Genomic DNA, 25163 nt, shown 5'->3' on the forward strand with positions numbered 1-25163 from the left:
TCTCAATCAGAGTCAGGTGATTCTCGTTGTCTCTGATTGGGAACCGTATTTAAGTAGCCTGGTTTCGCTTTGTATTTCGTGGGTGATTGTTCCTGTCTCTGTGTAGTTTCACCAGATAGGCTGTAATAGGTTTCACGTTCCGTTTGTTGTTTTTGTATATGTATAAGTTATTTCATGTATCGCGATCTCTTTATTAAAGACATGAGTAACCACTACGCTGCATTTCGGTCCGACTCTCTTTTGACAAATGAAGAACGACGTTACAGAATCACCCACCACACACGGACCGAGCAGCGTGCTAACAGGCAGCGACAGCTTGAACAGCGAAGGGAGGACGTTATGGACAGCAGAGGCATGGAGTATACGACGTGGGAAGAAATCGACAGATGGGCGGCCGACCCAGAGAGAGTGCAGGAGCCCGCATGGGATTCGCTGGAGCAGTGCGAAGAGGGCTATAGGCGAATGGAGTCGAAAAAAAGACACGGCGGCGCAGAGCGAAAACCGAAAGTCACCCCCAAATATTTATTGGGGGAGGGCTCGGAGAGAGAGTGGCTGAGTCAGGAGTCAGACCTGAGCCAACTCTCCCTGTGAATCGTGAAGAGCAGTTGCAGTGGGAGAGGCTACACCACTTGGAGAATTGGACATGGGAGGAAGAACTGGACGGAAAAGGACCCTGGGCTCAGCCTGGTGAATATCGCCGCCCCAAGGAGGAACGAGAGGCGGCAAAAGCGGAGAGGCGCTGGTATCAGGAGGCAGCATGGCGGATGGATGGAAGCCCGAAAAGCAGCCCAAAAAAATTATTGGAGGGGGGCTAAAAGGGAGTATGGCTATGCCAGGTAGGAGACCTGCGCAAACTCCCTGTGCTTACCGGTGGGCTAGAGAGACCGGGCAGACACCGTGTTATGCTATGGAGTGCACAGTGTTTCCAGTGCGGGTGCATAGCCCGGCGCGGTTCATACCAGCCCTTCGTATTGGCCGGGCTAGAGTGGGCATCGAGCCAGGTAAGCTTGGGCAGGCTCGGTGCTCAAGAGCTCCAGTGCGCCTGCACGGTCCGGTCTATCCAGAGCCACCTCCACACACCAGTCCTCCGGTAGCAGCTCCCCGCACCAGGCTTCCTGTGCGTCTCCTCAATCCTGTAGCACCAGTTCCAGCACCACGCACCAGGCCTTCTGTGCGCCTCGCCTGTTCAGCACAGCCAGAGCCTTCCTTCCCTCCTGCGCTACTGGAGTCTCCTGTCTGTTCAGCGCTATCAGAGCCTTCCTTCCCTCCTGCGCTACTGGAGTCTCCTGTCTGTTCAGAGCTATCAGAGCCTTCCTTCCCTCCTGCGCTGTCGGAGTCTCCCGCCTGTTCAGCGCTATCAGAGCTTTCCTCCTCTACAGCGCTACCGGAGCCTCCTGCCTGTTCGGAGCAGCCTGAGCTACCAGTCTGCAGGGAGCTGTCAGTCTGCAAGGTGCTGTCAGTCTGCATGAAGCAGCCAGAGCTGTCAGTCTGCAAAGAGCTGTCAGTCTGCAAAGAGCTGCCAGTCTGCAGGGTGCTGTCAGCCTGCATGGAGCAGTCAGAGCTGTCAGTCTGCATGACGCAGCCAGAGCTGTCAGTCTGCAAAGAGCTGCCAGTCTGCAAGGAGCTGCCAGTCTGCAAGGAGCTGTCAGTCTGCAAAGAGCTACCAGTCTGCAGGGTGCTGTCAGCCTGCTTGGAGCAGTCAGAGCTGTAAGTTTGCATAAAGCAGCCAGAGCTGTCAGCCTGCATGGAGCAGTCAAAGCTGTCAGTCTGTTCGAAGCAGCCAGAGCTGTCAGTCTGCAAAGAGCTGTCAGTCTGCAAAGAGCTGCCAGTCTGCAAGGAGCTGTCAGCCTGCATGGAGCTGCCAGAACTGTCAGTCTGCAAGGAGCTGTCAGTCTGCATAGAGCAGCTAGATCCGCTAGTCAGCCATGATCTTCTAGATCTGCCAGTCAACCAGTCTCTTCCAGATCTGCCAGTCAACCAGTCTCTTCCAGATCTGCCAGTCAACCAGTCTCTTCCAGATCTGCCAGTCAACCAGTCTCTTCCAGATCTGCTAGTCAACCAGAATCTTCCAGATCCGCCAGCCAGCCAGGATCTACCGGAGCCTACTACCTGCCTGAGCTTCCTCTCAGTACTGGGCTTTCTCTCAGTTCCGGGCTGTCCCTCAGTTCCTGGCTGCCCCTAAGTCTCGAGCTGCCCCTCAGTCCCGAGCTGCCCCTGAGTCCCGAGCTGCCCCTCAGCCCCGAGCTTCCCCTCAGTCCCGAGCTGCCTCAGTCCCGAGCTGCCCCTCAGTCCGGAGCTGCCCCTCAGTCCCGAGCTGTCCCTCAGTCTCGAGTTGCCCCTCAGTCACGAGCTGCTCCTCAGTTCTGTGGGGTTCTGGGTGAGGACTATTAGGCCATGGTCGGTGGCGAGGGAGGACTATTAGGCCATGGTCGGTGGCGAGGGCGAGGGGGGTTCTGTCACGCCTTGGTCTTAGTATTTTGTGTTTTCTTTAATTATTTGGTCAGGCCAGGGTGTGACATGGGTTTATGTTGTTGTATTTCGTATTGGGGTTTTTGTATTATTGGGATTGCGGCTGAGTAGGGGTGTTGTATGGGCTTGGCTGCCTGAGGCGGTTCTTAATCAGAGTCAGGTGATTCTCGTTGTCTCTGATTGGGAACCGTATTTAGGTAGCCTGGTTTCGCTTTGTATTTCGTGGGTGATTGTTCCTGTCTCTGTGTAGTTTCACCAGATAGGCTGTAATAGGTTTCACGTTCCGTTTGTTGTTTTTGTATATGTATAAGTTATTTCATGTATCGCGATCTCTTTATTAAAGACATGAGTAACCACTACGCTGCATTTCGGTCCGACTCTCTTTTGACAAACGAAGAACGACGTTACAAAAGACAGATTATTTCACTGTATCACAATTCCAGTGGATCAGAAGTTTACATACACTAAGTTGACTGTGCCTTTAAACAGCTTGGAAAATTCCAGAAAATGTTGTCATGGCTTTAGAAGCTTCTGATTGGCTAATTGACATCATTTGAGTCAATTGGCGGTGTACCTGTGGATGTATTTCAAGGCCTACCTTCAAACTCAGTTCCTCTTTGCTTGACATCATGGGAAATCCAAATAAAGCAGCCAAGACCTCAGAAAAAAAATTGTAGACCTCCACAGTCTGGTTCATCCTTAGGAGTAATTTCCAAATGCCTGAAGGTATCACGTTCATCTGTACAACTAATAGTACGCAAGTATAAACACCATGGGACCACGCAGCCATCATACTGCTCAGGAAGGAGACGCGTTCTGTCTCCTAGAGATGAAAGTACTTTGGTGCGAAAAGTGCAAATCAATCCAAGAACAACAGCAAAGGACCTATATCGACAAAACCTGACAAGCCGCTCAGCAAGGAAGAAGCCACAGCTCCAAAACCTCCATAAAAAAGCTAGACTACGGTTTGCAACTGCACATCGGGACAAAGTCCCTAGTTTTGGAGAAATGTCCTCTGGTCTGATGAAACAAAAATAGAACTGTTTGGCCATAATGACCATCGTTATATTTGGAGGAAAAAGTGGGAGGCTTGCAAGCCGAAGACACCATCCCAACCGTGAAGCACGGGGTGGCAGCATCATGTTGTGGGGGTGCTTTGCTGCAGGAGGTAGTGGCGCACTTCACAAAATAGATGGCATCATGAGGCTGGAAAATTATGTGGATATATGGAAGTGACATCTCAAGACATCTGTCAGGAAGTTAAAGCTTGGTTGCAAATGGGTCTTCCAAATGGACAATGACCTCAAGCATACTTCCAAAGTTGAGGCAAAATGGCTTAAGGACAACAAAGTCAAGGTAATGAAGTGGCCATCACAAAGCCCTGACCTCAATCCAATAGAACATTTGTGGGCAGAACTGAAAAAGTGTGTGCGAGCAAGGAGGCCTACAAACCTGACTCAGTTACACCAGCTCTGCCAGGAGGAATGGGCCAAAATTCACCCAACTTATTGTGGGAAGCTTGTAGAAGGCTACCCAAAAGGTTTTGCCCAAGTTAAACAATTTAAAGGCAATGCTACCAAATACTAATTGAGTGTATGTAAACTTCTGACACACTGGGAATGTGATGAAAGAAAAAAAGATGAAAGAAATAATTATCTCTATTATTCTGACATTCCACATTCTTTAAATAAAGTGGTGATCCTAACTGATCTAAAACAGGGAAATTTTGCTATGATTAAATGTCAGGAATTGTGAAAAACTGAGTTTAAATGTATTTGGCCAAGCTGTATGTAAACTTCCGACTAACTGTAGAATAGGGATAAAGTGACTACGCATAGGTAATAAACAGAGTAGCAGTAAATGTATGCAATAAATCCAACTGATTGGATTAATTATTCAATGTAGATGAAAAAAATCATAGATATTAAAAACAATCCTAAATAAAAATCTACCTGCAGCAGAGCATGCTGGGAAATATGCTGGGAAATATCCACGGAGTAAAACAATAACTCTGGTTACAACACAAACACTGTGGGTTCTTTTACACCACTGTAACTCCTGAATCAACTAGAAATGCTACACTGAAAAATCAACACTGGCCAACTTTCTGTCTACTAAAGGCCTGTCTGTTTACAGAGGTCACTCAAGGGGAGATCATTTAATCATTATCCTTGGCTGCTCCTTCAAGAGTCACCAGCTCCTGACACGTATCGGACATGTTGCAAGATAAACATAATTTCACAAAACATGGGATGTTCACTAGCTTTAGTTGTATTGGCTTTCTTGACACTTTAGCTAGTTACTTCACTACTAAGTTCAGACTTTACACTGAGGTTTGTGGATATTTATTTGGCATGTCTATAGCGTTCTTCACACAGTCAAGAGACCAGGGATGTTAATATTACAGTGTGATCACGCTCTCTCATTTTACTAAGCTTGTCAAACCTGAAATGTTGATCAAAAGTGGTGCAATGACAAGCACTTCTGAATATCATTAATACACCTTCTTAACATCAGCCTCGGAATTAAATTAAAGCGTCAATCTCGTAAATGGACATCAAAAAGCTGGGGGGGGGACAACCTCCGAGAGTATTAACACTAAGCTCCAAAGTCAGTCAGAAAAATACCTGCAATCCTTCATTAGGCCTACGTATCTGGTGTCATTAGCTGAGCTGGAGGAGGGCTTGTGTGTCTGATAGTCTGACACATTGTCCGGGGCAGAAGAAATTAGTCACAACTCCAGTCTGTAGCTTCTCATTAGACCAGGGCTGCACAGAGACTAACTCAATAACCATCTGCAACATCACTTCCCCTCCTCTCCTGTAGACTAAAACAGCCCAACTCCAGCCTGACCTCTACTAAGACAACCCCTGTACCTCTACCTACAGCTGGGTGATATTGACAAAAATACATAGTGATAAATTAAATGATGGCCTAGGAACAGTGGATTAACTGCCTTGTTCAGGGGCAGAATGACAGATTTGTACCTTGTCAGCTCGGGGATTCAAACTTGCAACCTTTCGGTTACTGGCCCAATACTCTAACCACTAGGCTAACCTGCCGCCCCCAATTGATGTGATAATGACAAAGAGAACAATATGTTTATAACATCGATGTGCACGACAGTTTTGTTTTATTATCCTGTAAACTAGAGGTCGATCGGTTATGATTTTTCAACGCCGATACTGATTATTGGAGGACCAAAAAAAGCTGAAACCGATTAATCGGCCGATTAAACAGGTATCAGCTATTTATATTTGAAATAACGACAATTACAACAATACTGACTGAACATTTTTATTTTAACTTATTACAATACATAAATAAAATCAATTTAGTCTCAAATAAATAATGAAACATGCTCAATTTGGTTTAAATAATGCCAAAACACAGTGTTGGAGAAGAAAGTAAAAGTGCAATATGTGCCATGTAAAAAAGCTAACGTTTAAGTTCCATGCTCAGAACATATGAAAGCTGGTGGTTCAATATTCCCAGTTCTTCAATATTCCCAGTTAAGAAATATTAGGTTGCAGTTATTATAGGAATTATGACGCGTTGACTATTTCTCTCTATACCATTTGTATTTCATATAACTTTGACTATTGGATGTTCTAATAGGCACTTCCGTATTGCCAACCTAATCTCAGGAGTTGATAAGTCATAAACAGCGCTGTGATCAAGCATTGCTAAGAGCTGCTGGCAAATGCAGTAAAGATTGAATGAATGCTTATGAGCCTGCTGCTGCAGACCACCGCTCAGTCAGACTGCTCTATCAAATATCAAATCATAGACTTAATTATAATATAATAAACACAGAAAAACGACCACTTGGTCATTAATATGGTCAAATTTGGAAACTATCATTTCGAAAACATAACATTTATTATTTCAGTGAAATACGGAACTGTTCCGTATTTTATCAGCCGGGTGGCAACCTAAGTCTAAATGTTGCTGTTACATTGCAGAACCTTCAATGTTATGTCATAATTATGTAAAATTCTGGCAAATTAGTTTGCATTGAGCCAGGCGGCCCAAACTGCTGCATATACCCTGACACTGTGTGCAATGAATACAAGAGAAGTGACACAATTTCCCTTGTTAATATTGCCTGCTAACATGAATTTATTTTAACTAAATATGCAGGTTTTAAAAAATATACTTCTGTGTATTGATTTTCAGAAAGGCAAAAGATGTTTATGCTTAGGTACATTCGTGCAATAATTGTGCTTTTTTCGCGAAAATGCCTTTGTTAAATCATCACCTGTTTGGTGAAGTAGGCTGTTCGATTCGATGATAAATTAACAGGCACCGCATTGATTATATGCAACGCAGGACAAGCTAGTTAGTAATATCATCAACTATGTGTAGTTTATGTGAAGATTTATTGGTTTATATAAGATGAGTTTAATGCTAGCTAGCATAACAGGTGGTCAGCCTGCCACGCAGTTTCCTTGAGGAACGAGCCATAATTAGCATCCAAAAATGCCGATTACCGTTTGTTATAAAAACATGAAATCGGCCCTAATTAATAGGCCATGCCGATTAATCCGTCGACCTCTACTGTAAACTACTACTACTAATTTGATGGTTGTAACCATCAATCGTCACATTGACAATAATCCATATTAGCAAACGTATTTCATTTCAAACTTCAAATGTATCTCTTACTGAACAAAAATATAAAACATAACATGTAAAGTGTTGGTCCCATGTTTCATGAGCTGAAATAAAAGTTCCCAGAAATGTTGCATATGCACAAGAAGCTTGTTTCTTTCAAATTGTGTGCAGAAATTTGTTTACATCCCTGTTAGTGAGCATTTCTACTTTGCCAAGATAATCCATCCATCTGACAGGTGTGGCATATCAAGAAGCTGATTAAACAGCATGATCCACTAAAATGTGAAGTTGTCACACAACGCTACAGATGCATCAAGTTGAGGGAGCGCACAATTGGCAGAATTCTTACATACAAAAAAAAGGACTTTAGCTGGCTCGGTGTATATATAAAAATAAACTAACTGAAATATAACATTTGAGGGAATGTCCACTAGAGCTGGTACCAGATCATTTAAATGTTCATTTCTCTACCAAAAGCCACCTCTAAAGTTGTTTTAGAGAATTTGTCAGTACATCCTCATAACCGCGTGTAACTACGCCAGCCCAAGATCTCTACATCCAGCTTCTTCACCTGTAGGATCGTCCACCTGGACATCTGATGAAACTGAGGAGTATTTGTCTGTAATAAAGCACTTCAGTGAGAAAAAACATGTTCTGAATGGCTGGGCCTGGCTCCCCAATGGATGGGCAAGTGAGGACATAGGCCCACCCACTTGGGAGCCATGCCCACTCACTGGGGAGCCAGGCCCAGCCTGGCTGTGACCCTGCCCAGACATATGAAATCCATAGATTAGGGCCTAATGAAGTTTACCTTTTATGAACTATAACCAAGTAAAATCATTGAAATCGTTGATATCTTTGTTCAGTATAGTATAGGCTATTTTTCATAATGATCGATATCAGCAAAATGCCTGCGATAAGTGATCGGTATGGTCGGTGTAGATACTTTTAGGTTTATCTTCCCAGCTCTACCTCCCCCCAACAGATACATACTGTACACACATGATTTAAAATATATATATTTTTGTACCTTTATTTATACATAAGTGGGTGCACACAACCCATTACATCACTGGGGACAAGCTTCCTGTCAGAGGAAGGCCCAAAGAAGTCACCAAAGTCATAGACTGTTCTCTCTGCTACCGCACGGCAAGTGGTACTGGAGCGCCAAGTCTAGGACTAAAAGACTCCTTATCAGCTTCTACCCCCAAGCCATAAGGCTGCTGAACAATTAATTAGATGGACATCCTGACTATTTACCTTGACCCCCCGATTGGTTTTACACTGCTGCTAGTCACAGTTTATTTAGTTATTTCTTAACTCTATTTCTTGAACTGCATTGTTGGTTAAGGGCTTGTAAGTAAGCATTTCACAGTAAGGTCTACCTGTTGTATTCAGCGCATGTGACAAATAACATTTTATTTGATATGATTTAGCGACCTGGTCGTGGGGAGAGATGCCAAGCCACGGTTGACAGAGAAGCAGCATTAAAGCAATTAACATGGGCTTTGCATTTGATTTGGGCTGGCAAGGGGGAGATGTAAACAGCAGGCAGCATCAGCCGATTAGTTCTGGTGAAGATGAGCGCATCGTCTCCACTGTCCCCCTCCAGGAGAGGATTACCCATTACACACACACACACACACACACACACACACACACACACACACACACACACACACACACACACACACACACACACACACACACACACACACACACACACACACACACACACACACACACACACACACACACACACACACACACACACACACACACACGCGCAAGCAGTTTGACTTTGTGTTAAGAGAGAGATTGAGAATGTGTGTGTGTGTCTCTCCTAGGGGTTTAAAGACAGGTTTCTGCCACAACAGGAGTGAAACAATGTGCTCCTCCTCTCTCCTGAATTCACCTCTCTAAAATCATTCACAGACAGGCAAATGTTATTGCCTTCCTTTTTTACATGACATATTTCATCAACCATTATACACCAGGGAGAACGCCCAGGCTCCGGTACGATGCTCTGAGCTGATCTCCGCTTAACGAATGGTATTTTCAGGTAGGCAATAATGGGAAATTCAATATCAATATCATGGGGTCTTAAGTCAAAGCTTTGAAATTAATTGTGACAAAGAGGTAATTATTTATAGTCTGCCAAATTGAGATTGATCTTATTTGTTCATTGATGCACTTGCCTGGGAGAGTAACATCAAGTGCGTAATTGGCTTTTCTGTTGAAAGATTCTCATCTGTGATTGGAGTTTCACCCGAGAGGTTAGTGTCTGTGTGAGTGAGCACATAATAAAAGGTGGAGAGAATTCCACTGGTAGCCTCAGCTGAATGCCAATGTGATGTGAGAGAAGAGGAAGATCATACCTAGGTATTAAAAAAAAAAAAAAATTATCCTCTCCTCTGCGCCTGATTCCATGTACTGCTGTTGCAGGGAGTTATGACGGTTATTTTATTCCATTTCATGACGGTCTTCATCCATAACTGGCAGGTACACAGTTATACGGTAATTGTGCAAGCCCTAATCACACCTCTCCATCCCATAGGAGGAAGGAGAGGAATTAGAAGTCTTGATGCGTCAGCTGGCCACTTCACTCAGAAAGAAGTCAATCCACCATTCAGTCATTCCGTCCGTCCGTCTGTCTATCAGTCACCAATTTGGTATGTTACTCTTGCATTTATGTTGCTTTATCTCTATGAAAAACCAGAGATAAGGCATATTCAATGTTTTTTATTAGCACTGAGCCTGAGAGTTTGTCTTGCTCAGTGTTCGATTACATTTGAACTTTGCCCTTCTGCATTTTTTTCAGTCATCCCTCCGCAAGTCTGCATACTTTAGAATAAATACTGATGTGAATGAGCAAGTTGAACAGCTAAGTCTGCAAACATTCACACTCTAGACATCTCAATATATGCTATCCAGGATAAACTCACTGTTTGCACAGGGATAAACGACAGGTCACACTCACCACTGAAGAAAGTATTTTCCTCAAACAAGTTATATATATATATATATATATATGCTATCCAGAGATAAATTCACAAATATATATATAGACCAGGTTTCACTTCAGGTCACTTAAGTTCTACGTGTAATTCTATGAGGAATACCAAAGAGCTTGCTGTGGCAGCAGACACACCTAATAGAACAATGAACATTTGATTCAGACAATTTACATCAGGGCTCCAACCCTGTTCCTGGAGGGCTAACATCCTGTAGGTTTTCGCACCAACCCTAATCGAGCGCACCTGATTCTAAAAATTAACTGGTTGATAAGCTGAATCAAGCTAGATTGAAATCATACAGGAGGGTAGCTCACCCGGAACAGTGTTGGAGCCCTGATCTACATATTTTTTAGAAATTATGCAAAACACAAGTCAGCTAGTAAGCTCTCCAATTTAAAAAAAACGATTTGTGTGTTTGGTTTGTGTGTTTGCAATGTACAGACTTTATGACTACTTTGCCAGTGATTGCATTAGGGCTGACCCCATTTAGGCGAATGGACGATTGTTTGGTCGACTGGCTGTTGGTCGACCAAGATTTCTTTAGTCGAGCAGTGGCAAATATATTTAAAAACAATTATGGCACACTAGGCACCTGTCTGATTCACGCCTGTCTGAGTGGACTAATCCATTGAGGAGGCCGCAGGGATGGCACACTAGGCACCTGTCTGATTCACGCCTGTCTGAGGGGACTAATCCATTGAGGAGGCCGCAGGGATGGCACACTAGGCACCTGTCTGATTCACGCCTGTCTGAGTGGACTAATCCATTGAGGAGGCCGCAGGGATGGCACACTAGGCACATGTCTGATTCACGCCTGTCTGAGTGGACTAATCCATTGAGGAGGCCGCAGGGATGGCACACTAGGCACCTGTCTGATTCACACCTGTCTGAGCGGGCTAATCCATTGAGGAGGCCGCAGGGATGGCACACTAGATACCTGTCTGATTCACGCCTGTCTGAGTGGACTACTCCATTGAGTAGGCCGCAGGGATGGCAAACTAGATACCTGTCTGATACACGCCTGTCTGAGTGGACTAATCCATTGAGGAGGCCGCAGGGATGGCACACTAGATACCTGTCTGATACACGCCTGTCTGAGTGGACTAATACATTGAGGAGGCCGCAGGGATGGCACACTAGGCACCTGTCTGATTCACGCCTGTCTGAGTGGACTAATCCATTGAGGAGGCCGCAGGGATGGCACACTAGGCACCTGTCTGATTCACGCCTGTCTGAGTGGACTAATCCATTGAGGAGGCCGCAGGGATGGCACACTAGGCACCTGTCTGATTCACGCCTGTCTGAGTGGACTAATCCATTGAGGAGGCCGCAGGGATGGCACACTAGACACCTGTCTGATACACGCCTGTCTGAGTGGACTAATCCATTGAGGAGGCCGCAGGGATGGCACACTAGACACCTGTCTGATACACGCCTGTCTGAGTGGACTAATCCATTGGTCACGGTCATTTCTGTTAATGCATTCATTATATTATTATTACAGTCTTATTACCGTTGTCATTGTAGGAGAGGACACATTGTTTGCAGAGGGCACAACCTTGGCTACACCTGTGATTTTTTTTTTGGGGGGGGGGTTTATTTCATTCCATTTACGAGTTGTCAATTCATTCATTGTCTTGTTTGAAGCACTCTTGTCAATAATGATGTAAGGACACGCACCTGATTACGCATATAAGTAGGCCTAGCCTACCTTGCCTGCGTGCAACTGTAGGCCTAGAAATGTGTCCATTTGGGGATCTGAAACTATTTCAGATTTTCTTAACTCACCATCACTGTTGATCTTCTCAAAGTCATTTTTTCTTTGCCTCAAAAAGCAAGTAAACAAAGTCTGTTTTTACATCCATTGAGAATGACAATAGTTCCCTCCACGTAGCCTACTTGAAAAATCTTTCCAGCTCTCTCCCTTTTGATAACCACTCAGCATGAAAGGGGAAACCTGTTATGCTCTGATCCGGTGGAAACGTCATAAAGGCTTACATGATTATCCCTTGGGCAAATAGCCTACAGCTGTGTCTGTCTGTCCGGAGCTCATTGGCTTGAAGGTCCAGAATATTGTATACAATGTTACAGGTTTGCTAACAGGACAAGTTAATAGTTCATTCAAGTTCCTTGCAGACAGGCCATGTGTAGCCAATATGATGCATAGGACACTTATTTTTATCAGGATATATTCGACTTGAGGGCTGCAAACGTTTTATTTGTTGGCTTTTGCTATAAAAAAAAAATTGAACTTGAATGTGAAACTCCAAATCAGAAATGAAATGTCTACAGTGTGAAATTGTGAATGTTTGCAGACTTAGCTGTTCTACTTGCTCCAGTTAACATTGCAGTTAACATTTTGTTCTACACTGAGCCTGAGAGTTTGTCTTGCTCAGTATCGGACTACATTTGTACTTTGCCCTTCTGCCTTTTTTTTGCAGTCATCCCTCCACAAGGGAATGCTGACTTGCCTATTTAAATAAAAGTAAAATAAATAAATATAAAATAAAAACAACAAGGCCATCTGCAGGAGGAGGAGGGTCGTGTGGGGAACAGGTTTTTGTTCTTCTGGTTAGGCTATATTGATCTCTGGCTCCATCTTTAGTAATTTGTGTGTCTTCATTTTTAATGAAGTATGCTTCCGTGCTTAAAGCATCAGAGAACCTCAGTAGCCTACATATAGTTGATTTATTCAAACAGGGTGGAAAAGTAGACGCTTAAAAATGATTGATCAATTGAATAAGAAAGAAGACAACTGTCAGTCAAGCACATTTTCTTTTGTCAGAGACAGCCATAGATTGCATATTGAGAGCATCATATTAGATAATGTCATGACTGTCCAAAGCTATTGTTTGGAGTTCAGCTCTCCACTGCAAGCACATGAATATAACTACAAACCATGCACTTTGCCAATACATCCATACCAAGGTTTAGTGTAACCCAAACACTATCATAAAAGTAATGTAGTAGCTCTTATCCAGTGACCTACACTCAGTCAGCACATACATACACAATCAATGGTATATAGCAGATAGTACACAACAGCAAATAACACCCTGTGAGCCAGTCTCAGAGGGATGATGGGATTGCTGTCTGTGTCCATGGTGCCATGCTGTGTGACACAACACAGCAAATGACTCCTGATCGCAGGGACAGCAGGGGAGCCAGCTGTCTGGCAGGCAGCAGGAGGACAACACAGGGCCATAATGGCCTTTTCCAACACACAACACGAGAGAACAGAAGAAAACCAACAGAGAGAGGGAAAGAAGAGGTAATGGTGTGTTGTAGGCATCACAAACAATCTGTAGATTTGGTTATCCATGGGAGATACCAAGTTGTATCCACCCCTGCCCAGAATGAGGGGAGTGAAATCTCCTACCTCCTCAGGCTTCCTTGTTTCTGTGGCGATGATGAGTTAATGGGTTGCCAGGAGACAGCACTGCAGTGACATGAAACACTGCCATGTACTCACTCTACATGCCACTGTCATTTTATTCTAAAAGACGGCATTCGGATAAATACGTTTTTCTTAAAGTAACACTTCTCTGCTGCTACTCCTTGGCTTAGGCGTACAGCTAGGTGTGTGCATGTTTGTATGTGTGTGTTCATGTGTGCCAGTGTGTGGAGTCAATTAAAGCCAAACAGACAAGAGCCTCCTCTAAAAACTTCCAAAACAAAACAGATTTGTCGCCGGGACCTAACTCCCAGATTAAAGCCTATATCTCATGTTAAGGTTTGAAAGTTTAAACTTGTGAGAGGCCATTTGAATGAAGACCAGAAGTGACTGGATCAGTGTTATAAACTCCAAGTGTAACGGCATTCCTCCTCCTCTTCTGAGGAGGTGTAGCGAGAAGGATCGCAGGACCAATGCGCAGCGTGGTAAGTGTCCATTATGTTTAATACGAAAAACAACAGAACACTAGAACAAAACAAAATAACGTGCATCAACGAAAACCGAAACAGTACCGTGTGGCAACAAACACTCACTCAGAAACAAACACCCACAACTCAAAAGTGAAACCCAGGCTACCTAAGTATAATTCTCAATCAGAGACAACTAACGACAGCTGCCTCTGATTGAGAACCATACTAGGCCGAAACAGAAACCAAACATAGAAAAACAAACAGACTGCCCACCCCAACTCACGCCCTGACCATACTAAATAAAGACAAATCAAAGGAAATAAAGGTCAGAACGTGACACCAAGGGGAAGAGCATACAGCACATTCTAGGCCAAACCATGGTGAGCAGTACAGTTAACAAGTAATATGTTGTCATATGAATATACCTTATTCAAATATCTCACCAGGATTACAAACTTTGGCCCACCAAAGGTAGCAGTACAGGGTCTTTGAACTTCACAAACTATGTCAGAGAAGATTCTTAGCTATCGATGTATAAAACCATCCAACCAGTCAAAGGTTGGCTCCAGGGAAGTAGATATGATCGATAGACGACAATGATGAGACTGAGCCTTTCATGGAATAGCAAAGCACTTTGGATCGATCAGCAATCAATTTCTAATGAGTTCTCTGGACAATCTTTTTTTCAAACCTCTTCTTTTGTTTCCCCTTCAATCCATACATCTCTAGATAGATCAGCTCCATGAAGCAACATGATCAATAGATCACTGAGCAAAGCTCAGGTTGGATGGAAGGAGATGCTTCATCAGGTAGAGATGGACAGAATCCCATCCAAATGAAATGAAAATAATACAGAAAGAATAACAAACAAGTGGTCTAATTAATCCCATTACACGTAGTATTTTATTCAGAAATTCAATGATTGCCGATAGAGGATTTGTCTGCACTTTTGAAAGCACAGTGTGGGAAATTCTCATATCTGCTTCAACTACTGAATTCTGTCTGTAATATTCTGGCCCATGTCTGTAAAACACAGCATGTCAAAACACATGGCCCATGTCAAAACACAGCACTGGTATTGAGTTGAAAGTATGGTGCTGTGCTGGGGAGGTCTGAAACGTGACTTCAGTCATGTGGCTTTGTTTAACAACTCTGGGAAACGGCACCAACTCTATCACACACAAGGCAGGCTTAATGTTTTTTTAATTTTTAATTTTACCCAATGTGGTATCCAATTGCGTAGTAGCTACTATCTTGTCTCATCGCTACAACTCCCGTACGGTCTCGGGAGAGAGGAAGGTTGAAAGTCATGCGTCCTCCGATACACAACCCAACCAAGCTGCACTGCTTCTTAAAAAAGTGCGGATCCAACCCAGAAGCCAGCCGCACCAATGTGTCAGAGGAAACACCGTGCAACCTTGGTTAGGAGTCGCTGGTGCGCGATGAAACAAGGATATCCCTACTGGCCAACCCCTCCCTAACCCCGACGACGCTAGGTCAATTGTGTGTCCCCCCACGGACCTCCCGGTCGCGGCCGGTTACGACAGAGCCTGGGCGCGAACCCAGAGTCTCTGGTGGCACAGCTGGTGCTGCAGTACAGGGCCCTTAACCACTGCGCCACCCGGAAGGCCCAAGACAGGCCTGTTTGAGGGACACAGTAGGACAATGTTACGGATACAGGTAACCTGTGTGTGTGTGTGTATCCTGTGTGTGTATTTCGTTTCTCTCCTTCGCCCATCATCACAGGTGGCAATCAACATTCCCCAATCAGTCACCAATTAGAAGACACCTCCTCCTGTTTCCATTACCCTATCACATCCCCTTTCCCTTGGTTTAAAAACCCAGTCAGTTGTTTTCTCCGGAGCTCGATCTCTGTGTGTCTCAATCTCTCGCTATATCTCTCTCTTGCTGGATTGAGCGCTCTTTTGGTTTTTGTTCATAAATGTCACATTTGTCTGGAATTATGTGAGTATTGTTTTGTTATGGTGTTTGATGGTGGGAAAAGGGGTGCCAAGTCGCCCATGGGCATACACTACCCGTAGGGTACACTACCCGAAGGTAAATTTTGTCTAAGAACACTAGTTAGAACTGGGCAGACCACCCGCTGTATTTTTGGTTAGTTAGTTAGCTGTATTGAAGTAGGCTAGTCTAGCTTAGGGGTGTTTTTGGATATTTGTTTCTTTCCTTGGGTCCAGCTCAGCCCCTTTCCCCCCCTTTACCGTGTGTTTAAAAATAAACCATGAGTGTTTGACAGTAATTTAGTTGTCTGTGGTTTTTCGTTCTCACTGTTACTTTTTCACTATTATACATTGCATGAGTTATCTTACGGGTCTCGTTACCATCCCCCCTAGACTGCCGGGCCATCAGGGATTCGTAACAGACAATGATTGGGAGCATATCAGCTGAAGTGAAAACACACACACATGGTATGCACATACTGCACAGACACATATACAGTCACAGATGTTTGTGTGTGGACACACACACACACACACACACACACACACACACACACACACACACACACACACACACACACACACACACACACACACACACACACACACACACACACACACACACACACACACACACACACACACACACACACACACACACACACACTAAACACCCTTCCCTGACAATAGAACAACCCAGAGGCACAATATCAACCAAAGGTAAACCATATACAACATGGTTCTGCTCCTCGACTCTGAGTCTCACCAGGTGAGAAATTATTACGGCATCCGATGGTGGTTATGAATAAAAAACATCCAACCACCGGTGTCTTGAAGTGTGAAGTACTACTGATACTGTAATGGAACACATTAATCTTGATTGTGGCGATATCGGGCATGCTTACGTCTGTCTGTTTCCTCACACTGCCATTGCCGTTATTTTTAGCGCGCTGCTTCACAGTAAATACAATAACAAATCTGAGGACGGCAGATATGGGAGATAGTCATTGAATAAATCATATCCTTGTTTGGAGCCCAGGAAGAGTAGCTGTCTGATAGAAAGAAGTGTGTTTCTGTGCAGTATCAGGCCATGAGGACTCTGCAAGCAATAAGCTTTGACATACAATCGTGGCCAAAAGTTTTCACAGTCTGCTGCTTCAGTTTATGATGGCAATTTGCATACACTCCAGAATGCTATGAAGACTGATCAGATGAATTGCAATTAATTGCAACGTCCCTCTTTGCCATGCAAATAACTGAATCCCTAAAAAACATTTCCACTGCACTTCAGCCCTTCCACAAAAGGCCCGGCTGACATGTCACTGACTCTCTCGTTAACACAGGTGTGAGTGTTGGCAGGGACAAGGCTGGAGATCACACTGTCATGCTGATTGAGTAACTGACTGGAAGCTTCAAAAGGAGGGTGGTACTTGGAATCATTGTTCTTCTTCTGTCAAACATGGTTACCTGCAAGGGAACACGTGCCGTCATCATTGCTTTGCACAAAAAGGGCTTCACAGGCAAGGATATTGCTGCCAGTAACATTGCACCTAAATCAACCATTTATCCGATCTTTATCTGTTCTTCAAGGAGAGCAGTTCAATTGTTGTGAAGAAGGCTTCAGGGCGGCCAAGAAAGTCCAGCAAGCGCCAGGACCGTCTCCTAAAGTTGATTCAGCTTCGGGATTGGGGCACCACCAGATTGGGGCACCACCATCCTCCGAGAGCAACTTCTCCCAACCATCCAGGAACAGTTTGGTGACAAACAATGCCTTTTACAGCATGATGGAGCACCTTGCCATAAGGCAAAAGTGATAACTAAGTGGCTCAGGGAACAAAACATCGATATTTTGGGTCCATGGCCAGGAAACTCCACAGGCCTTAATCCCATTGAGAACTTGTGGTCAATCCCCAAGAGGCGGGCGGACAAACAAAAACCCACAAATTCTGACAAACTCCAGACATTGATTATGCAAGAATGGGCTGCCATCAGTCAGGATGTGGCCCAGAAGTTAATTGACAGCATGCCAGGGCAGATTGCAGAGGTCTTGAAAAAGAAGGGTCAACACTGCAAATATTGACTGTTTGCATCAACTTCATGTAATTGTCAAATGCCTTTGACACTTATGAAACGCTTGTAATTATAATTCAGTATTCCATAGTAACATTTTACAAATATCTCAAGACACTGAAGCAGCAAACTTTGGAAATGAATATGTGTCATTCTCAACTTTTGGCCATGACTGTACAGTGAGGTCCAAAAGTATTTGGACAGTGACACTTTTTGTTTTGGCTCTATATTGAAATGGTACAATGACTATGAGGTTAAAGTGCAGACTGTCAGCTTTAATTTGAAAGTATTTTCATCCATATCGGGTGAAACATTTAGAACAGCATTTCCCAAACTCGGTCGTCGGGATCCCACGGGGTGCACATTTGTTTTTGCCCTAACACTACAAAGCTGATTCAAATGATCAAAGCTTGATGATTAGTTGATTATGTGAATCAGCTGTGTTGTGCTAGAGCAAAAACCAAAATGTGCTCCCCTTGGAGTCCCGAGGACTGAGTTTAGAAAACCCTGGTTTAGATAGTGCCCACATTTTAAGGAACCAAAAGTATTCTGACAAATTCACTTATGCAGTATGTGTATTAAAGTAGTCAAAGGTTAAGTATTTGGTCCCATATTTCTAGCAAGCAATAACTATATCAAGCTTGTGACGACAATCTTGTTGGATGCATTTGCAGTTGGTTTTGGTTGTGTTTCAGATTATTGTTCACAATATACAGTTCCAATTAAGTTTGGACACCTACTTTTTATTTATTCTACACTGTAGAATAAGTGAACACATCAAAATGATGAAATTACACATATGGAATCATGTAGTAACCAAAAAAGTGTTAAACAAATCAAAATATATTTTAAATTTGAGATTCTTCAAAGTAGCCACCCTTTGCCTTGATAACAGCTTTGCGCACGCTTGGCATTCTCAAAAAAACAGCTTCATGCATTTCAATTAACAGGTGTGCCTTGTTAAGTTCATTTGCGGAATTTCTTTCCTTAGTGTGTTTGAGCCAATCAGTTGTGCTGTGACAAGGTATGGGTGGCATACAGAAGATAGGGCTATTAGGTAAAATACCAAGTCCATATTATGGCAAGAACAACTCAAATAAGCAAAGGGACATGACAGCCCATCATTACTTTAAGACAAGAAGGTCAGTCAATGCAGTAAATGTCAAGAATTTTGAATAAATTTTCAAGTGCAGTCACAAAAACCATCAAGTGCTATGATGAAACTGGCTGTCACGAGGACCGCCACAGGAAAAGAAGACCCAGAGTTACCTCTGCTGCAGAGGATAAATTAATTACAGTTACCAGTCTACAAAATTGCAGCTCAAATAAAAGCTTCACAGAGTTCAAGTAACAGACACATTTCAACATCAACTGTTCAGAAGAGACTGCGTGAATCAGGCCTTCATGGTCGAATTGCTGCAAAGAAACCACTAATACAGGACACCAATAAGAAGAGACTTGCGTGGGCCAAGAAATATGAGCAATGGACATTAGACCGGTGGATATCTGACCATTGGTCTGATGAGTCCAAATTTGAGATTTTTGGTTCCAACCGCCGTGTCTTTGTGAGACGCAGAGTAGGTGAATGGATAATCTCTGCATGTGTAGTTTCCACCTTGAAGCATGGAGGTGGTGGTGTGATGGTGATTTGCTGGTGACACTGTCAGTGATTTATTTCAAATGCAAGGTACACTTAACCAGCATGGCTACCACAGCATTCTGCAGTGATATGCCATCCTATCTGGTTTGCTCTTGTGTGGGACTATCATTTGATTTTCAACAGGACAATGACCCAACACACCTGTTTAAGGGCTATTTGGCCTATGAATGAGAGAGATGGAGTGCAGCATCAGATGATCTGGTATACACAATCCCCCCACCTCAAACCAATTGAGATGGTTTGAGATGAGTTGGACCGCAAAGTGAAGAAAAAGTGCTCAGCCTATGTGGGAACTCCTTCAAGACTTTTGGAAAGGCATTCCAGGTGAAGCTGGTTGAGAGAATGCCCAGAGTGTGCAAAGCTGTCTTCAAGGCAAAGGGTGGCTACTTTGAAGAATCTCAAATATAAAATAATTTGATTTGTTTAACACTTTTTTTGGTTATTACATGATTCCATATGTGTTATTTCATAGTTTTGATGTCTTCACTATTATTCAATGTAGAAAATAGTAAAAATAAAGAAACCCTTGAATGAGTAGGTGTGTTGTGTTCAATCTTTTGACTGGTACTGTAAATGAATGGTAAATGCATTGTGTCATTTTGGAGTCACTTATTGTAAATAAGAATGACATATGTTTCTGAACACTTCTACATTTTTTTCATCATTATTCACAATTCATGAATGATTATTCGTAATCATGGTACCATCCACATTAATGTAGAATTGTTAGGAAACATATTCTATTTTCATTTATACTAAGTGACTCCAAAATAACACAATACATTATTTCCCATTAATTTATGTTGGGAACAAAATAATCAGAAACAACCAAAACAAACTGCAAATGCATCCAACAAGTTTGTAGAGTAACAAGTTTGATGTTGTAGTCATTGTTTGCTAGGAATGTGGTATTAAATACTAAACTTTAGACTACTTTAATACACATCTGTGAATTTATCAAAATATTTCTGGTTCTCTAAAATGGGGGGGACTATCTATAAGTGCTGTCTTTTCTAAATGGTTCACCCGATATGGATAAATACCCCAAATAAAGTTGACAGTCAGCACTCATAGTCATTGCATCATTACAAATCCAAAGTGCTGAGTACAAAGCCAAAACAACAAAACAAATGTTACTGTCCAAATACTTTACCTCACTATATATGCTACGCTAACACGATCACTTCATTAGGCATTCATTCTGACCGGTGAGACATGGTCAGGTGGAGCTTTGGTGATTCACATGGTTCTTCAATGAGAAGATGGTGGAACACCACTATTCTATAGTGCTAAGTTTTTTTGGCCATTCTCTCACTTCAGGGGCAAGCCTGGAAAAGACCACAAAAAAGACTGTATGCACACACACAGTGATTTATATGGTTCATTATATCGGGAATTCTTTACAGCCAAACTGAACAGGGTGCCATTGAAGACAGAGTCACGGGAGGAGGAAGACACATTTAAATGGCCTCTGCAGAGCACAAACAGACAGAACTGGAGTCCATTTTGGAAAGTTATATTTACAATGTATGCGCAGGTTTAATTTGCTCGGTTTCACTTTGTTATTAATAATAGCCAGCTGTGTGTGTGTGAGTGAGAGATCAGGTCTGGGTGACCTTGATCGGTCAGACCAAAATGGGTCGGTCGCAGAGTCGAGGCCTGAAGTTTGACAGCCCTCTAAATCTAAAACATATAACTTTAACACATTTAATGCATGTGTCATATGTATGGATTTACCACTGTTTAAGATATTACCAACTAAAGTAATATAGGCCTTCCTACTGTACTGCAACACTGAGACTGAGACGGTGTTTTATACCATAGTTCACAAGTGCCAAACAAATGTGAAATGAGAGTTACTGAGAAAGACATCAAGACAAAAGTGAGTCAGCTAAAAAACCTTCCCCCATTCCAAAATGTAAAATGAGTAGCAGAAAAGCATTGAGTGGCTGCTGCCATATATTTAAAAAATGTATCACTAGCCACTTTAAACAATGCCACTTAATATAATGTTTACATACCCTACATGAATCATCTCATCATCTCATCTCTCATGTGTATATACCATACTCTATAACACCTACTGCATCTTGCCATCTTTATGTAATATATGTATCACTAGCCACTTTAAACAAAAATATAATGTTCACATTACCCATCTCATATGTATATACTGTACTCGATACCATCTACGGCATCTTGCCTATGCCATTCTGTACCAAGATTCATATATCTTTATGTACATATTCTTCATCCCTTTACACTTGTGTGTGTATAAGGTAGCTGTGGTGAAATTCTTAGGTTAGATTACTTGTTGGTTATTACTGCATTGTCGGAACTAGAAGCACAAGCATTTCGCATTTGATTTCTGGTCATAGAGATAGAAAAGTGGTTTTGGAAAACATCTACCAGAAAAGTCTTAAAAGGTATGAGAAACGTATGAAAACAAAAGAATGTTGAAGACCCCTGACGAATATCAACACTTATATTTAGTTTCGGATAAATTATTTGCCTACTGACCATTTTTAAAACACAACCTTATGCTTGTAATTCTGTTACCAAAAACCTACATATTTTTAAGATATTTACTTCTAATTTCTCTCCCTCATGAGGGAGAATAATGAATACGTAACAAAGAAAGTTAGATGTACCAATTAGTTCGTGTTTTACCGATATCAAGTTTGTTTATGAATTAAGTGATTAAAACTCGTAATTACTGAAATCATAAAACACAGTTGGGTCACGTGCTACTGCCATCCTTTCCACTGGCATACTGTTATGTTCAGCTCATAACTGTTTTCTTTCTCTTTCTGTCATCTGGTGGTCAAAGCAAGACTATAAAAACAATCTGGACAACCTCTCCCTCTCTCTCGGCCGTTACCGTCACCTAAGACCTTTTCTTTTACTGTAACAAGGACATCCATGGACGGGCCAAATATGAACCAATCATAAATGTCTGTTTCACAAGTTTGGACAGCACAGTACAGTACAGTAGAGAACAGTAAAGGGCCCGTTTTCCCAAAAGCACAAAAGCAAAAGCAAGTATAGTACAAAAGCAAGTATAGTACAAATCAGGGACAAATTATGTAATTCTGTTAGCGGTTTAAAATCCACTTCACGTCAATAACCAAAATAAAAAATGTGAAACTCAATGTGTCATGTCATAGATGTCTTCTTGCAGACATCCTTGAATCTTCATTTATGGAAAACGTTGTCGCATTAGAAACTAAGGGCGATTTTACCGTAATACCGTTACGAAAATTTGCATCTGCACAGTTCTTCCAGTAAATGTGTTTTGTGACATTATCTGTGTAAATTGTTCAAAGTAGTACTTGTTCATAGAGTTGTATGTTTTGTTAAACTTTAAAAAGCAATGTTTTTTTTAGCATACATTTTAAAGTGACAAATCTGTTCTCGTTGCGGACAAGTCAACTCAGTACTCTGACGTAGCCTTTAAATCTGAAACATGTTGAGTTTGAATAACAAAAAGGCATCATCTTTTGAACTGCCATTGCCCTCATGAAGTGGCTCAATGTGTTTTGCACAGCAAATCAACCTTCACCTGTCAGTCTTTATTCAAACCGTGTCGAACGGTCTATGCAACTTGGTAACAGGCATCATACTAGAGCCTACACTGGACTTTATTGAATGAAAAACGATCTACTATGTAACTATAAACACAATATTGTTATTACAGTTTTTCCTGTGTAGGCTAGTTGCTCTCAATATAGGGCTCTGGTTACATGTACTTACAATAATTATATAGGCATACATGGTAGGCCACACGTTCATGTAGCCATACTGAAAGCATTTAAAATCGTATCCTGGTATGTAATTCTGTAATACTTACTGCCTGCTGCACAGTCTGATAGAAGTGTAAATAGAGGCAGACTAGGCTTCTCTCCATGCCCCCACTCGGCCCTTCAGCTGCCATGGCGGGGCAGGGGCACAGATTGACTTGTCAACGTTGCCCTGTCAACAACCTCAGATCATAACAACCCTGCGTCCTCTGACTCCTCTCCCTCTGATTTACCTCTCACACGTCACATAGCATCCTTACTCACAAACATACAGTATAAGGCAATCTAGCCCTACACATGGCTGCCAAACGTTTAACGGCAAAAACTGACATGCAATGCAATGTCCTGGGAAACATAGCCTACGCACCACAAGAAAAGAACGGGAATTTGAGAATGGCCCGCTGCTTTCGGGTTTGGCAAAAGTAAAACAACGGGACGTAGCGGAACTAAATCGACTTAGCAGCCTGTTGGTTGCACATACTTTACCCCAACTCCGCTTGAAGTTAGCGCTGGTTACATTGCAACAGTGTAACAGTGTAACATTTTGACAACAACGATATTGTGCACACAAAAGTGGCAAATAGGATATATCGTTGTTGTTACGTCTGTTGCGAAAGCACGCGTGTTCTTTCCCTTCCAGAGCAGCCACAGCGGCACTGTTAGAAGCGCCTACAGATTAAAAAGCTTGAATACGAAAAACTACGTATTAAAAAAAACAAAAAAACTTACCAACCGAGCTTGAGCCCGTCCCCGAACTAAGCAAGATGTACCAGATCCACATCTTATGGTCTTTTTTCGGCCTGCCCTTTTTGCACCCCGCCGCGGGCCAACAATCGGGGCAATAGAACACTTATCCGGTTTGCTCCTATCTCCACTTTCGCGTTGTTTTCTCCTTTTTTCTATTCGGGACAAAGTTAGAAAATGGTTTGCGTGAAGAGCCGGATTCTCACAGGGACAGAGTTTTCAGAATCAGGGCTGGGGAGGAAGAGGCTGGCGGTGGTAGGGGCTTGAGGGGTGGTGGCAGGGGATTTGGAGTGAGTGGGGATCACTGGGTGGGGATCGGTTCAGCGCCGTGTGAGAGGCGGAGACTTGTGGCTGCTACAGAAGACTAAAGGTCGGTTGGGAGTAGGACCATGTATGTGCCTCGAAGGCAGGCACTCACATTAGATCTTGATCACAGAACATGTGATATAGCCAGGCACCTATTAATTAGTTATTCGTCCTTTATACATACTTTGTTTGTGAGATTAAATCTCTGTAGACTTTAAACTTCTGGTTTGTGAGATTAAATATCTGTAGACTTTAGACTTTGGAGACCTGGGAAAAACTATGTGGAAGGTGCACTGAGCAGTTTAAAAAGGCTACAGTTCCTTGTTTGCTCTCAATCAAAAATAACTACAGAAGTTAAAACATCCATTTCTAAATAAATATGTATGTTTTTCCCCTATGTGAACTTCTATTTCAACAAGAGTAAACTATTCAGTCAATGTATCAAGATGTACATTGCATTAGCATCTCTCTCTCAAACACACACATATATACACACACACACAACCAAGCATGTACACCCACAAAACACACACAGTCTGTCTGTCACAGTGTCAGTGTTATGAATAGTGTGTCAACTCTGAAAACAGAGGGAGCAGATGGAAGAAGAGTGATGAGCTTTCACCAGAGCAGACCTATCCTCTTTATCGTTCAACGCAGC

The 25163-nt window shown here is 42.7% G+C and overlaps 1 protein-coding gene across 1 annotated transcript in view; it reads right to left on the reverse strand.

The window, feature by feature from the left end:
- LOC124002119 (low-density lipoprotein receptor class A domain-containing protein 3-like) overlaps nucleotides 1–24519 on the reverse strand; it is a 120526-nt gene extending 96007 nt beyond the window's left edge. The window contains exon 1 of the mRNA XM_046309402.1: nucleotides 24185–24519. Coding sequence (XP_046165358.1) covers nucleotides 24185–24236 — 52 coding nt within the window. The 5' untranslated portion in view covers nucleotides 24237–24519. The remainder of the gene's footprint in view (nucleotides 1–24184) is intronic.
- Between the last annotated feature and the right edge of the window lie 644 nt (nucleotides 24520–25163).

The sequence above is a fragment of the Oncorhynchus gorbuscha genome, linkage group LG02 (assembly GCF_021184085.1).
Source record: "Oncorhynchus gorbuscha isolate QuinsamMale2020 ecotype Even-year linkage group LG02, OgorEven_v1.0, whole genome shotgun sequence".
Classification (NCBI taxonomy): Eukaryota; Metazoa; Chordata; class Actinopteri; order Salmoniformes; family Salmonidae; genus Oncorhynchus; species Oncorhynchus gorbuscha.